This window comes from Triturus cristatus, chromosome 6, assembly GCF_964204655.1.
Source record: "Triturus cristatus chromosome 6, aTriCri1.1, whole genome shotgun sequence".
NCBI classification, from domain to species: Eukaryota; Metazoa; Chordata; class Amphibia; order Caudata; family Salamandridae; genus Triturus; species Triturus cristatus.
In genome coordinates this window covers 1,401,831,254-1,401,846,829 of record NC_140589.1, presented here as the reverse complement: position 1 = coordinate 1,401,846,829, position 15,576 = coordinate 1,401,831,254, and the positions used below count along the sequence as shown (strand labels likewise).

General features: G+C 47.6%; 1 protein-coding gene across 1 annotated transcript in view; it reads right to left on the bottom strand.

The window, feature by feature from the left end:
* Window positions 1-15,576, bottom strand: part of CCDC28A (coiled-coil domain containing 28A) — a 179,311-nt gene that overhangs the window by 119,051 nt on the left and 44,684 nt on the right. Inside the window, exon 3 of the mRNA XM_085612444.1 lies at window positions 7,979-8,139. Within this exon, the coding sequence (XP_085468570.1) occupies window positions 7,979-8,139 (161 nt within the window). The remainder of the gene's footprint in view (window positions 1-7,978; window positions 8,140-15,576) is intronic.

Sequence of the window (15,576 nt, the reverse complement as noted above, 5' to 3'; positions counted from 1 at the left end):
TGGTCACCGCGCCGGTATGTGCGATGGCTACCGCGACAGAGATGGGGGTGATCTCCCTGTCTGATCACGCTCCGGTCACCGTCGAGCTTAGACTGCCGCCGATCTCGGGTCCACCGCGGGTTTGGCGCCTGCGGGACACGTTGTTGCATAGGAAGGCAGTAGTCACGCAAGTGACGCATGCCATTCAGGACTACCTGTCCCATAATGCGGATTCCAACACTTCGCAGGCGACACAGTGGGCTGCCATGAAGGCGGTGATACGGGGGGAGTTTATAGCTCTCTCCTCAGCCGACAACAAGGAGCGGCGGCACAAGAGGGAGGAGCTCACCCAGCGGGTCCGCGAACTGGAACAGGTGCACCGCAGGACAGGGGCTCCCCGGGTATGGCGGCAGCTAAAGGAGGCCAGGAAGCTCTTGGCGGCCCTGGACATGGACCGCGCGGAGTACGCGGCTTTACGCTTGCGCCATGCCTACTACACGGGAGGGGATAGATGTGGCCGGCTGCTGGCGAACAGGCTTAGAGCGGCTCGACAACAACAGTTAGTGAAGGAGGTCTCCGACTCCACGGGGTCGACGGTTACGGAGGACACCCATATAGCTGAGGCTTTCCCGGGATTTTATGCGGACCTCTATTCGGGGGACCCCCCGGATGCATATGCGACGGCGGCCTATCTGGACTCGATTGCCCTCCCCTCCTTGACGCCTTTGCAGGCGAAGCACCTTGACAGGGATATACGAGTTGAGAAAGTGATTTCCGCCATCGCCCAACTTAAACACGGGAAGGCCCCGGGGCCGGATGGCTACACATCCCTTTTCTATAAAACGTTTTGTGCGACGCTGGCCCCGCTTCTCACGCGCCTCTTCAACTCCTTCACTGCTCCCGGGGCCATCCCACCGGACCTGCTACAAGCCTCTATTACGGTTATCCCCAAACCGGGGAAGGACCGGACGCAATGTAGTTCCTACAGGCCGATCTCACTTTTGAACGTGGATCTTAAGCTGTACACTGGGATCCTAGCGGCCCGGCTGGCTCCCCACCTACCGGGCCTTATAGACCCAGACCAGGCGGGCTTTGTCCCGGGACGGCAGACAACACCAAGCGGATAGTTCACCTCTTAGAAAAAGCATCACGGATCCCAGGGGAGAGAATGATGCTCTCGGTGGACGCGGAAAAGGCGTTTGACCGCGTCCACTGGCCTTATTTGGAGCAGGTTCTGCGGAAGGTGGGGATAGGGGACAGATTCCGATCATGGATTCTCAATTGCTACAAATTTCCGACGGCAGCGGTGCGGGTGAATGGCTACAGCTCCAGAAGTTTTGCCATTGAGAGGGGCACGAGGCAGGGTTGCCCGCTGTCGCCCCTGCTCTTCGCCCTGTACTTGGAGCCTTTCGCCCAACGGGTGCGTCACAACCCAGTGGTGAAGGGGGTGAGGTTCGGAGGCTTCACTCATGCCATTAGCCTGTATGCGGACGACGTCATACTGTCGCTGGATGACCCGCTCACTGCCCTTCCGGCGTGTATCGAGGAGTTGGACTCCTTTGCCGTGGTTTCGGGATTCAAAATGAACGTGGGGAAGTCAGTGGCGTTGGACGTGTCGCTCAAGCCAGCTACTAGGACTTCGTTGCAGGACCTCTTCCCGATGCTCTGGTCGAAAGATTTGGTGCCTTATCTCGGGATTCAGCTGGCTCCCACCTTGCCGGCTATGGTGGCGGCTAATTATGCCGCTTTGGGCAGGAAGATTCGGGAGGAGATAGGCCGGTGGGATCGCAGCACCTTGTCATGGCTGGGCAGAATAGCTGCCATCAAAATGACTGTTTTGCCCCAGATTTTGTATTTGTTTAGGGCATTACCTTTGCAGCCGCCTGCGGGCTGGATCCAGCAGACGCAGTCAGACCTGGCGCGTTTCATATAGCGGGGCAAGAAGCCCAGGATGAAGAGGGCGCTCTCTATGCTTGCGCCGGAGGCCGGGGGCTGGGGATCCCGGACCTCCGCAAGTACTTTCAGGCAGTGCAGTTATGCTACTTGGTAGAGTGGAGTAGGTGGGAATCTGACAAGCACTGGCTTTTTCAGGATCAGGCGGTGGCGGGTAGGCCCTTGCAAGAGGTGCCGTTCCTTCGAAGGGCTTACCGCCCGGCGAATCTATATGCTTCCTTCGTCACGCGCGTACCCCTACGGGTCTGGGATGCTACCAACGCTGTGCACGGCCTGACAACATTCCCTTCACCTCTCACACCCTTTCTGGATAACCCGGATTTCACCCCGGGACTGGAGAGGGGGGCCTTCGCTCTCTGGTGGGAGGCGGGGTGTCGGGCCCTGTGTCATATGTATGACCCGGAAGGGGTCATCCCCTTCGTGCGCTTCAGACAGGAGTACGCGCTCCCGGAGACCGAGAGGTTGCACTACCTACAGGCTCGCCACTGGGCGCTGCATCCACAGGTGCGAGAGACGGCTGATAGGAGACTTCTCCCGTATGAGCGGTGGCTTCTGATTCGCACGTCCGACGCAAAGCTGATCACCGATCTCTACAAGCTGTTACAAACACCCTCCTCACACTTCTATAATCCGGGACGGGAGCGCTGGGAGAGGGAATTGGGCAGGTCACTGAGCCATAAGGAATGGGAGCAGGTGGCATATAGGGCCAGGCACTCGGCGTACCATATGGGACTCACTGACACGTTCACCAAAGTCTCGATGTACTGGTACTACACCCCGGAGCGCATACATGACATGGATCACAGCAAAGACGCTAACTGCTGGAGGGGATGCGGGCGGGTGGGCACGCTGCTACACATCCTGTGGGGCTGTCCGCTCCTCGACTCTTATTGGTAATAGACGATATCGACTCCCATTTTGCCACTGAATTGCCGCGCTTCCCCGCATACATACTACTGGGCCTCCCGAACGGGTTGATGTATCCCTTGAAATCCCGCAGGGGTAGACAGATAGCTATTGCACTGGGATCGGCGATGCAGAACATCCTCGCGCACTGGCGCTCCAAGACACTCCCCACTGTCACGGGCTGGCTTCACAGATTATGGCATGTGTTGGGGATGGAGAAATTGTCGCTTACACTGGCAGGGGATATAGAGCAGTTCAATGATCTCTGGCAGCCGTTTCAGTCCCTGCTGGTTACTGAATTTAGGGAACTGACCTGCCCGAGATATCTTCGGCTCCTGCGGCTTACGGCGCTGGAGGAATCGGCCTCTTAATTGGTAATGTGGTGGGGTCCCTCTGGGAGAGACGGGGAGACGGAGAGGATCAGACCCACGCACTGGACGGGGGGAGGGCAGGGTTTGGGGGTTTGGGAATTAGGGGTAGGGGAGGACGGTTCGGGAGGGGGGGGGGGGGGGACTGTTTTTGACTGTTACAGCACTGTTTATCATAGAGGGTTACAGCGGGCTACTGTATTATTAAAATGTTCACTACAGGGCCTCCAGCCCGGCATCTGACTCCGCCGCTGTACTCGGATACTCTCGATGTGTCGTATTGTTTGTTTCTATGCATTGCAATAATAATAAAAACATCTTAAACCTAAATTGTCTTTGTTTGGTTGGTGTGTGAGGTACCGGAGTTTGTTTTCTGAGTGATAATTGGTTAGTGCTGTTATGATCCCATTGATATGCTGAACTATGTTGGAGAGGTGTTATTTGTATTGACTAATACATTGTGTTGGATGTTTTAATGATATTTTGTTTTTGTTATTTTAGAGGAAAGTGCTATGGAAAGCAACTACATGGTATGCATATAATGTTTTGGATGTTTAAGGAGTCTTCTTCTACCCAACTGTCCTACAGGGTGCAGCATTGAGCAAAGTCATATTGGGGAAATATATATTTAGGAGCATATCTCTGCAATGGAATTGTTACACACATGGGTGAAAAACACACAGCAGTCTTTTTGTTTATGATAAAGCATTGCCTAAGTGTAAATGTATTACTGTGCCTTAGAATAGCATATTTACAGAACAGGTTATCGTACATCGACCTTTGTTGCAAGCAGTATTTAAGGAGTAAGTTACTTACCCTGTAAGCATCTATTCGTAGCTTGTAGTGCTGCAGATTCATATGCTATGCATACTCCTGCCATCTAGTGTTTCTCCTCCCTCTCGTGTGGTACTGTGCATGTTCAACGGCTCCTTTGTTAGATGATTTTTCCCCCTTGCAGTATACAGAGTGAGAATATAGTCTGGTAAGTTAGCATTTGTTGTTGAACATGCTGTATTTGTGTGCATTCTTCGCACCTCAGAATACCTACCGGGGAGGCGGGAGGATGCATGTGGATCTGCAGGCGGCAATCTGGCTGAAAAAGGCCCAGTTGGTTCAGGAGATTGAGAACCCTTTGCGGATTGGTGTAAGCTGTTCCCGATACTGAGTTCATACCTGGAGTGTTTGTAGATGTGATTTTGTTGCATTAATAGTGAAGCCCAATTGGTGAAGTAGGTTGATCGTGTTTTGAGTGTCTAATAGGCATTTGGCTTTGTTTGGACTTTTGATCAACCAATTGTCTAGATAGAAAAAAGACATGCATGTTTTCCCTCATGGTTTTCCTGCTATTACCGCTATGCATTTTGAGAACACCCTGGAGGCTGTTGTTACCCCAAACTGTAGCACCTTGAATTAATAATGATCTCCACGTACCACAAACCGTGGGTATTTGCGGTGCACTGGGTGGATTGGAATGTGAAGTAAGCGTCCTTCAGGTCTAATGCAGTCTTGAACTCGCACTCCTGTAGTAGGGGTATTACATCTTGCAATGTGACCATTTGGAAGTGTTTCAATAGTATGTAGGGATTGAGTGGGCGCAGGTCCAGAATGGGCCGTAGGGAGCCGTCCTTCTTTGGTATTTTTTTGTTTGAGTGGGACTACTTCTATGACCCCTTTTAGTAGTAAGGCCTTTACTTCTTCCTTTAGCAGATGTAGATGTTGTGGATTTACCATCTGCCGTTTTGGTAGGATATTTGGTGGCTGTTGATTAAGTTCTAGGCAATATCCCTGCCTATTTGCAGTACCCACTGATGATGTTTGGCTCCAACTGGTGAAATTGTTGTAGCCTTCCCCCAACAGGTGTTTTGTGCTTGGAGGAAAGTGTGGGCAAGTCATTTACTTGGTGATGTGAGGTGCCCTTGTTGGGGGTAGCTCTACCTCAGCCCCTGTTCTTGTAGCCTCCTCAATAGTACCCACGCCCTTGCTGGTGATACTGCTTTTGCTGGCGTTATGTGGGGTTTTATGGGGTAGAGGCATTTGCTGCCCCTCATCTCTGGTAACGTTGAAAGGGCTGTTGCTTTTGAGATGTTGTTTGTAAGACACCCATAGATTCGGCTGTGTCGGTGTTCTTCTTTTTTGTCTCTAGTTGTGTGTCCACAGTGGGCCCAAGGAGGTTTCCCCCATCGAATGGGACATTAGGAATGTGCTGCTGCACCTTGGGTTTGAACCGGGATATGCATAGCCACACATGTCCACGGAGCATTATTGATGTATTGAAGCCCTTGCAGCAGTGTCTGCTCTGTCTAATGCACATTTGATTGTTGCATTTGATATCTGCCTCCCCTCATTTACCAGGTCTTTCCCTCGTTTTTTATATTCATGTGGAAGATATTGCATTAGGTCTTGCATCTCATCCCAGGTAGCCATATTGTATTGGAAGAGTAGACCAATTGAATTGGCGATCTTTCAGTGGTTTGTATACCCTGCTGCTACTCTTTTGCCTGGTGCAACAATCTGTTTACTTTCTTCGTCTGGAGGAGGCGCCTCTCCAGTGCCTTATGCAGCAGCTCTCTTCCTGGCTCTGGTGTCACCAAGAGAATCTGCTGGGGGATGTCCCCGTATGTATATAGGGTCAGCTGAAGATGGCCTGTATTTCTTCTCTATGCGAGGAGTTATAACACTGGATTTGACTGGGTCTTTGAAGAGGTCTTTGGATACATTGAGAATGGATCCAATAATTGGCAGATATTGAATTGTGCACTCTGTGCACAAAAGTATTTCCACTAGGAAGTCAGTTGGCTCCTCTGTAGTGTACATGGAGAGTTTGTGGTACTCCGCTGCTCTTTGGATAACACTGTGGTATGAGGATGTGATATTTGGAGGAGGTGGCTTAGTAGGTACTGGAGGCTCTATATTTAGGTCAGGCAGGACCACATTGTAATCATCCACTGGGTCAGGGGTATGGAGGGTGTCCTGTGTTCCTTGGGAATCTGTGTCCTGTATCTCCCCCTCTTCCTCCTCTTGTGGAGAGGGCAAGTGTGTTTGTGGTGACTCTGGGGGCTGAAGGTCATTGGGCTTCTGGCCCTGTGCTCTTGTGGCACTGTTTTTGGTGAAACTGTGGCAAGGATTGCTCCTGAGCCTGTCCCTTGGCATTTTCTTTATGTTTCTCCTGCATATATTGTTGCAGTCCTTCAAAGACGGTGCTTTCTTTTTATAGGAGTCTTTTGATTCTTTAGAGCCGTGATGTGTCCTCAGAAACTTTGTTCTGGCCAGAAAAGAAGTCTCACAAAGCCACACAGTGCCCATGTTTTACAGTCCTCGAAACCAGGGACTGTTTTGATTCCGAGGCGAGGCGATTCCTGCAGATCCGATGATTTTCTTGGGGTCACAGCCTTCTTGGCATCCTTCAGTGCCAATGTGTTTGCCTGTGCTGACTTATGCTTTGGCTCAGTTGGTGCAGACTTGTGCTTAGGTGCTAGCGTAGAGCCAGAGCCGTGCCCATGCTGTAGCCTAGTTGCTTGATTGGGATGTAGAACGTTCTCGTCCCTTCTCGACTCCGAGGCGTGCTCACAGTATCAGCCTGAGCCCGAGGGCTGTGGCGCACCAAGGCATGGTGGGGGTGGTGGAGGAGGTGCATGTTATATCTTCTTAACACAGGGATCAACAGTACTAACGGTACGTGGCATCGTCTTGGTCCTTGACCCAGATACAGGGATCAGCCGCTACGATGTGGGACACTCTTCATGCACTGGAGCATGTTCTTGCCCACAGGATAATTCACAAGTGGCGTAGTGGGGCTGGCGAGGACCACCCCACCACCTACCGGAGCACTTGCTTTGCTTTCCATGTCGCTGTCGTCCAAGAACTCCGCCTCAGCCGCAAGTTCCCTGGTGTGTACCGGGCACTGATCTGTAAGAGCCTGAAGTGTCTTTTTGTTTTTGAACAATGCGCACGCCATTCACTAGTCTTCTTTGTGCTCCAGAGATAGGCACAAATTACACACTCCTTCTGTGTCAGAGTGTGCATATTTGGCCTCGCATCGAGGGCACCGTCGAAAGAGGTCTTTCTTTGTCTCCATCACCCGGAGACAGTCATTTTCGATGGGTGTGTGTGTAAAGGGTGCTGGGTAATCGGTCCCCAGTGCCTAGAATCCATAGGTGTTGTTTACTGGATATCGGATCGCGTCTTTTCTTGACCATTGGCTACGTGGGCGTCAAATTCTTCAGAGCTCCGACGCAGTCCATCTGAGCCCGATGGCGGTAAAAAACTTGAACATGCGCAATACTTCATGAGGGAGGAGAAATTACGCACTACGCCGATGATAAAACGTCCTGGCGGAAAAACAACTTGCAGACTCCGGGCCCAACACTAGATGGTAGGAGTATGCATAGCACGTGTATCGGCAGCCAGCACATGCTACAAATACATAATTTAGCTTGTAGTTTAATCTCAGACAGGCTTCTCTTGTCCTTATACAAATATATATGTTTAGCGCTGGTTGTTCATATGATTTGTTTTAGTCATTAAAGATTTTACCTTCTACTATAAATGGTCAATACGGCTGCAGAATGACATCTGACTCAGCGTTTCTCAAATATTTAATCAATACTGAAACGTGGATTAAGAAAGGGAGCTATGCAAGTGCATGATGTTGGTTATGTAACAGAAATGCAACTGGTATAACTGTCCCATTCACTCAACCTTGTTACATTCCAAACTATATGTGCTCCTGGTCTGTATGAATCAAACAGAGAAATGGGAAAGAAATATTTTACCAAAGGCCTGCAGCTTCCCCGAGTGGAAGTCGTTCAGGAGGCTCAGGAGGCCCTTCTCCATCTCTTGAACATCAGACACATCGGTAAGAAAGGAATGCTGGATTGCATTAGACGCGCCCCCTTTAGGCTCTCCCTGAGATCGTGCTCTCTCTTTTAGTCCTCTGATTGTAAGAAAAAGTAAAAAGAAATGAAAGAAGACCTCAGCCAGTCTCACTTGTCAAATTTGTTGGTAAATACAACAGTAGAAAATAAAATCCACTTGAAAAAATGTGGTAATGCCTGATGCTGATCACATATTACAACGCTTCTAAACATATTATATAATACCATGTTATCCAGTTACCACATTTGTATCGAAATTATACATTTTTATAGAAAACAGACACTCATTTGCCCATCTCATGTATCCATGCAGTGTCAATGGATCTAAAGTTAACTTATTTCCTGCCTCACTAAACTGATATTTACTGGCACTCCAATTCAATCCTTGCAAAACCTGCATTATTCTAGTGCTTTTCAGCTAACTGGATATATGTGTGAAAATGACAGTGAAAATTATATTTATGAGGCATACAATTACAACCAAACTCTTTCAGATACTTGCATGGTAATGTTTCGAAGTCTGCCAACCAAAAACTGATCAGCTTGTTGAGTATCTCAAAATATTGCTGAGCAAATAAAGCCCATTTTCGAAATCTAAAATGTATCTGTATTGAGATTTGTACATGAAATAAACATTTCAGTGGCAAAAAAACATGATGGATAATAAGGCATCCTGTCAGGGGAAATTAAATATATGGCGTAGAGCAACATTACAGAGTGCCCATCTCTAGCACATGCACTCCCGCTTCATTAGATGTGTCCGTACAGAGGGGAACAATGATGCAAAAGTAAGATGGGGGAGAGGAGTTGGTCTAATGGCTAGGGCCGTCGACCTCGAATCTGGGGAACTGCGTTTGAGTCTCGGCAATGACGCTGAACATTCTGTGATTCTGGGCAAATCACTTAATCTCCCCGTGCCTAACAAAAAATGAATGTGTCCTAATGTAACGCAACTGGTGCTATGTAAAGCGCTCTGATACCCGATTCGGGTCAAGTTCGCGCTATATAAAAAACTATTAAAAAAACACAAGCATTTGCAATGCAATAGGTCTCGCATTTGCGAGAGTTTGAGCTATTGGAATTGCAAATGGCAATGCCTTTTATTTATGCGTTTTAAAAACCTGAAAGTAGTGCGTAAACACACACTTTACGCACCACTTTCAGGTTTTTAAAACGCATAAATAAAAGGCATTACCATTTACAATGCCAATAGCTCAAACTCGCGCAAATGCGAGACCTATTGCACTTTGTACTTACTTATAGTCCTTGCTTACGAGATGCATGGCTGGCAGTAAAGAGGCACGGTTACTGCCACCCTCGATTTTCATAAGCAACTAAAATAAGTACAAAGTGCGTGTTTATGCACCGCTTGCAGGTTTTCAATACAAAATAAAAGGCATTGTCGTTTACAATGCCAGTAGCTCAAGCTCTTGCAAATGCGAGACCTATTGCATTGCAAATGCTTTTTGAGCTCTGAGATGCAGCCGGCAGAAGCCATAGGAAGGCAGGAACCGAGACGCCAGGCCATGCCTATCAAAAGCGGGAGGGAGGAAGAGGCAGCGGCAGCCAAAACAGACCTCGTTCTTTGAATGCACAGTAAATGTGGCAATATACGAGCAAGATTTACTGCCCTGTTTACAACAGAGCTCTGTAAACTAGGAGCACTGGTCTCAAGTGCTCCATCTTAAAGAAAGAAATAGAGCTCACAAGCAGGGGCAGTCATTAACTAGAAGTGCATTATCAGACAGCATGACAATACAACGCTTCATGTCTCACTTTAGGTGTTTCTAAGAGCTGTAAAAATTGGGTGGTAGCATTATCCAATTTCATGATTCTCAATTTATTCGGCCTCAGAAAGAAGGAAGGATAAGTGGGCCTCACAAGGATTCAGGCTCATGAACTGCAGGTCACTAAAGTACCATTAAGAAAGTAATTTTATAAGTAGATTTAATAACAATTTGTTATAAAAAACTATGTTTTTGTATAATTTTTGAACTTGTAAATGTTGAATACTCCTTTGTTCGTTTATTCTTCAATGTGGAATACAAAGTCAGTCATGGTGTATCGAAGTCGGCTGTATGTTCTTTTAATAAAACGGAAAAAGCTAAAATAAAAAAATAAAAACATGCCACAAGCCTAGGGAATATGATAAAAGTTCAGAAACTCACATTAAAATCTTTTAACATTTAGGCCTTGATTTCGATTCCATTGTTATTTTGCCGATCTCTCCGCAAACCCATTTTCAGACAATGCAATTACAAGAAATCTGCACCTCAGAGTTAGCCCTCTGTTATATTTCAGCAAATAAGTCGTGCACCCCAGTAGGATCATGAAAAACCTTCTCGTTTTACAGGCTCATAAAGGCGTTAATCACTGTTAAGATTGCTTACTGCACTTGATGTGAAGGTATCTATTTACAACACAAAATTGAATCCATTGTCCTAGCTTACAAGGTCAAGAGGTTTTGACTTCTACATCTGGTGACTAAGTCTTGCTGTTAGAACTTCTTTACGAGTGTCCAATGCATCCCCCCCTACCGCATGAGCTTCCCCACTGAGGGTACAGTAACTCCACAGATGGGAAGAATTACCAGGTGCTTACAAGTGTGACCCTGAGGGTCTACATAGAAATGAGGAATTACCAGTAGAACTGGTAATTCCGGTCCTGATTCCCTTGATTATTCATGTTGCTATTTCCTCTAGGGGGCTACAGTTCTTTTAGCCTGTGCGGCCTCTGAGTGAAAGACCCGAGATCTGCAGCGGATCTTGTAACTCTTAAGGGGCAGAATTAAAAGGGTGCTCGGAATGAAATCATAGTGCTCACTGCCCTTTGGTGCTATAGCATTTCAAGAAGCCATTTCTTTTAGTCCATCAGAGAACAAAGAGCTAAAGTCGAGAGGGAGGGGGCAGTCCCCAACTAACAGTGTGCGACCAATATTGCTCTTGTGCAAAAAATGTGTGTGCCTTTGTTTTGCGCTAGTGCTCGAGTCTGGCTTGCCTGCATTGGCCAGTCCATGATTGGGCTTTCCCACAGTGAGCCCCCGGGATCACGTTACAGGCAGCGAAAGGTGAGTGCAAAGTTCAAACAACAGGACTCAAACAGACTAGATGCAAAGTGTGCACAATGAGCAGGCAGAGTAGTGTATATAAGAGGCCCGTCGTGCAATCTGTTAACGATACCTTTCAGAAAGCTAAGCTAGCTTTAGCTTTGAAATGTACAAATGAGCAGTTTCTTTATTATGGCACATTTTACTGTTGTGAAACCAAACTCCAAATTGCGAGAAAAATGCAACGGCCATACCTGCTGCCAGCAATCTGATCACTGGCTGCTGACAAAATCTGACGAAATCTGTCCTTTCGAGAATAAAGTCTTGAATCTGGTGCAAGTAAACATAATACAGAGAGGGGATATCGCCATAGTCCCCATGGTTAGCTCCGTGGACGCTGCTCCAAATTTCCCTCGTTTCCAGCTTCATGTGGTACAAAGCCTGCGGCTGCGAACTGTGGGCTAGATAGTGCTGTTTGTTTGGACACCACAATTGCTGTGACTGGCCGAAACAGCCTTGGAGGAGGGGGGATAGGTCGACAAGGTTGGTTGCAGGAGAGCCCTTATCCGGTTTATTCCAACAAACTTTGTCGAACACATGAGAGTAACAAGGAGACGGGCAAACTAATTCATTCAAACGAAGCAAAAATCTGAACCTATCATTTAAAAGAGTAGCAGACCGTCAGCTTGGAGACTGGAAATGAGATGATCTGACTTTAGAAGGGTGCAAGGATTTATTATAATGTGCAATAGTGCTGTGCCTGCCGACAATAGTTAAAAACACCAAGGAGGGAGAGGATGTGGAGCAACTGCCGTGGCCGGTGAGCCCCCACTGGAGACCGGTGAGAAGCTTGTAGGCTGTGATTTTACCAACCACGATCCTGCAGGGCCGCACTAAGGGAGGCCGCCTGCTGCACGGCAGACTTAAGACTTCCTGGGAAACGCTTGTTTATGGGGAGGGTTTTCAACACCATAACATCAACCCGGCTCACATTTTCCATTGCATCCTAACCCGCCAGGAGACTTTGTTCTCCATACATTTCCTAGTGCGGTGCTTCTTTAAAGGGAGTATTTGAAGTGCCTGTGATTCGCAGGACCATCAGTGCCTCGTGGGCCTTGTTGCACTCTATCGCCCTTTGCCTAGTCTGTCCCCCAGACAGCTCTCTATGACCCCGCCCGCGCTGGTCTTGAGCCCCTTACCATGTTTGCAGCTACTCTGATTGAAACAGCGCACGCCTCTTTCTTCCTGCAGCAGGCAGCGCGTTGCCGGAGCAGCGGCTGCGTGTTCCTTTGAGCCCGGCCCTTAGCTGCAAAGTTGGGGATGACCCCCCTGGATCCTGCCCCCTCGCTTCTCCATGCCACTGCGGGGAAGTGCTGCTGCTGCCTGCCTCATCCATGCTTGGAGAAACAGGAGCCAGTGCCCCTCGCCGTCCCGGGGCACACCGCTGAGGCTGTCCTACAACACACCTTGCCCGCAGCAGGCAAATGCCTGGGGTGTGTTTCAAAAACATGCGGCCGCCATTGTCCATGCTCATTAAAGTGGGGCTGCGAACGAAAATGAAAGCGCCAGACAGTGTCAAACTATTACTGGTGGGGTGAGGCGGGAGGGAGAGGCGCAACTCGAATCTTACTCTAGAGAGGTAAACAAGCCCAAAAGTTAAAGTCCATCTACAGCGTTTACCTTACGGGAGCGAGCAGCGGCGGGCAAGATAATTGCAAATAGATGGCACCGCTGCTCGCTCCCACAAGGTAAACGCTGTACATGCACGAGGGCTCATTGGAAACAGTGCAGTACATGCACAAGTTTACAAAAAAGTACAGAGTGATTCCAAAAGGTCACTCCAAAGCAGCGCTGCGTAGGCGAGACCTAAATATAAATTTAATAAAAAGATGGCAGCCACGGTGTGATTCCTTTCAAGCACTTACCATGCTACCTTTATCACCTCAGATTAGTGTGGTCTGTCTCGAGGAAGAATAGCAGTGATTTGTGGGCAGGATATAGTGCAACTACTCCAGCAGTCCCACTTAGACAGTATATTAACTCTACACAAGTGGTGTATCCCAATTGGCATTCTAGAATTACAAAGGCTCTGCTGTCTTTTGCATGCTATGGGATTTTCCCCCAGAAGCATGTTAATGTTGTGCTCAACTTTAAGAGTGAGGACAGCTATCCTGCTGGTGAATTTCCAAAAAGAGCCGTTCCCCATTTGTGCATAACTATGCATAAGGACGCGTGACCTGTTTTCCAAAAGACCCATGTCATACTATGGATATATCTGGTCTAGTTCTGCTTTCCAGGTCTGCCTGTGCCACCTGACTGATTTCTAGTCTGTAAGTACTGACTTGTGCTTGGTCAGCTACCATTGTTTTGGATTCTGCACCACGGTGATGTATTCTACTACAGAGCAGCAGTTATCTAGCATTCTGCAGCATTTTATTTTGCTTTGTCTGTAACTCGAATTTCCATCACGTGTATACTTTTTCACTTTCTTTTGCTAGCCGATTCTGGTAGTGGATCTCTGGGTTGGCTCTGGGGGAAAAAAGCTAAGGGAAACTGTGAGACGGAGGAAGTCTGGGGAGCAGAACGGGAACCAGGCATAATACGTAAAGAAGCTACTAAATGGAAGCCTGGATTTAAGGAAACCACATTATCTACTAGGGAAGACAACTTATAGCACAGGAGCCTGCAGGACAAGACCAGCTGCACATGGAGCTTAAGGAGTAAGAATCAGCCACTATGGAAGCTTAGGACACATGAACCATACACACAGGGAACATAGGAAACAGCAATCAGCCATATATAGGCCTAGGAACAGGAACCGACCACACAGTGAGCCTTTTTAATGGGAAACAATGATAAGAGGCACCTTGAAAATAAGAACCAATCGCACCAGTTACTTGGAAAAATCATCCTGCTAAAAGAGTCACAGTAGGAGCAAGAAAAACTGGATTCAGTCAAAGGGGACCTTTGGTAAAGAGCTAATCACACAAGGATTATAGAGAAAAGAGGGCAATATATAAAAATAACTGCAACACAACTATTACAGCTTTACAGGAAAATTGTTTTACACACTGAATGCTATTCTCTCTCTATCCTGAAGAAAATCAAATGTGGGGCATAGAGAATTTCAATAATGCCATGGAGTCAGACAGGAAACTAAAATCAGCTATTTAAAAAAGTGTTCAAACTAGCCCCACACTACAGGAGGATGTGAAGATTGTGGGTGGAGGAGGGCTTTCATGGTTGAGTTGCAGCAGCCATCCAGTTCTGAAAGCAGTACTCCAGAAAAATGAGGCAGAATGGTCAGTCCAGCCCTGCTGAGCAAAGTGGTATAATTCTGCTTCTCCATAGCAGAGGTACATGAAGGACTAAAGAAGTCCGGTTCTGGAGTTATCTTTAACCATGATCAGAGGAGCCTTTTATCTTTACGATATATGCCAGACTGTTGATATCTAGACTTGTTTGATGACTAGGAGGTTCGAAGATGGGGCACTGGCATACTCCAATATAATGTTAATGATTATTCTTACTGTCTGGTGTTTGGGAAAGGGAAGAAAGGTATTTCTTTTCCTACATATTTATTTAAAAAAACATATTTAATCACAGCCTATGGATATGTGGAGATCTTTTTTCCTGGCCGTTGGGTGCAGAGCGAGTGAGGGCCCTAGTGAGTGTAGACACTGCTCCCAACGGCCAAGAAAAAAGATCTCTGCTAAAAGGCCCTATCATGGGTGCCGATTGGGTCTGCTCCTCGCCGGGTCGGCGCTGCAATACCCAATGATGAAGCAATGATGAAGCAAGACACATAGCGGACTGGGGTGTGTGAGGGTCTTTTTCCGAAAGGAGGATATTTTTCTCCTGCCCTAAGTGAGCACATCATTACTCTCTATATATACACATCTACCTGTACCACTTAGTAGGAACAGCAAACCACTCTGTTTTGTATTGCGTTTGGGCCTGTATGCTGGACCTAGTCAAATTAGCCCAGAGTCCCTCCTCTTCTTGTAGACACGCCTAAAATATCCAACAGCACCCACGTGAGCTGGCAGCTTTTGATTCACATTTTTTTAAACTAAGTCCTTCGCTAATGCAGAACACGTTTTCCATAAGTTAGACAGTCTCTGCTTTGAAGACACTGGGCGTGTATCACTTGCCTTATTTTACTTTCTACTGCCTAGTAGCAATTGAACAATTTACTTTAATACAGTAATCCCACACAGTTTTGCTGCGGCCACAGTTCTTCCTCGCACAGTGGTGAAAAAAATGAGTTAACTTGAAAAAGGGCTTACAGATATGCCCCGGCGTCAAGTCACAGAGGAAAGTTTAAATTTTAAAGCCTGAAAGTATCCGAAAGCTAATGCAACCTAATTTCCCTAATGTGTTTATGCCGCCGGTCTTTCTGACCTTTTTGGGTCACACTCATTTTCCCACGCCTACCAAAGATTAATGG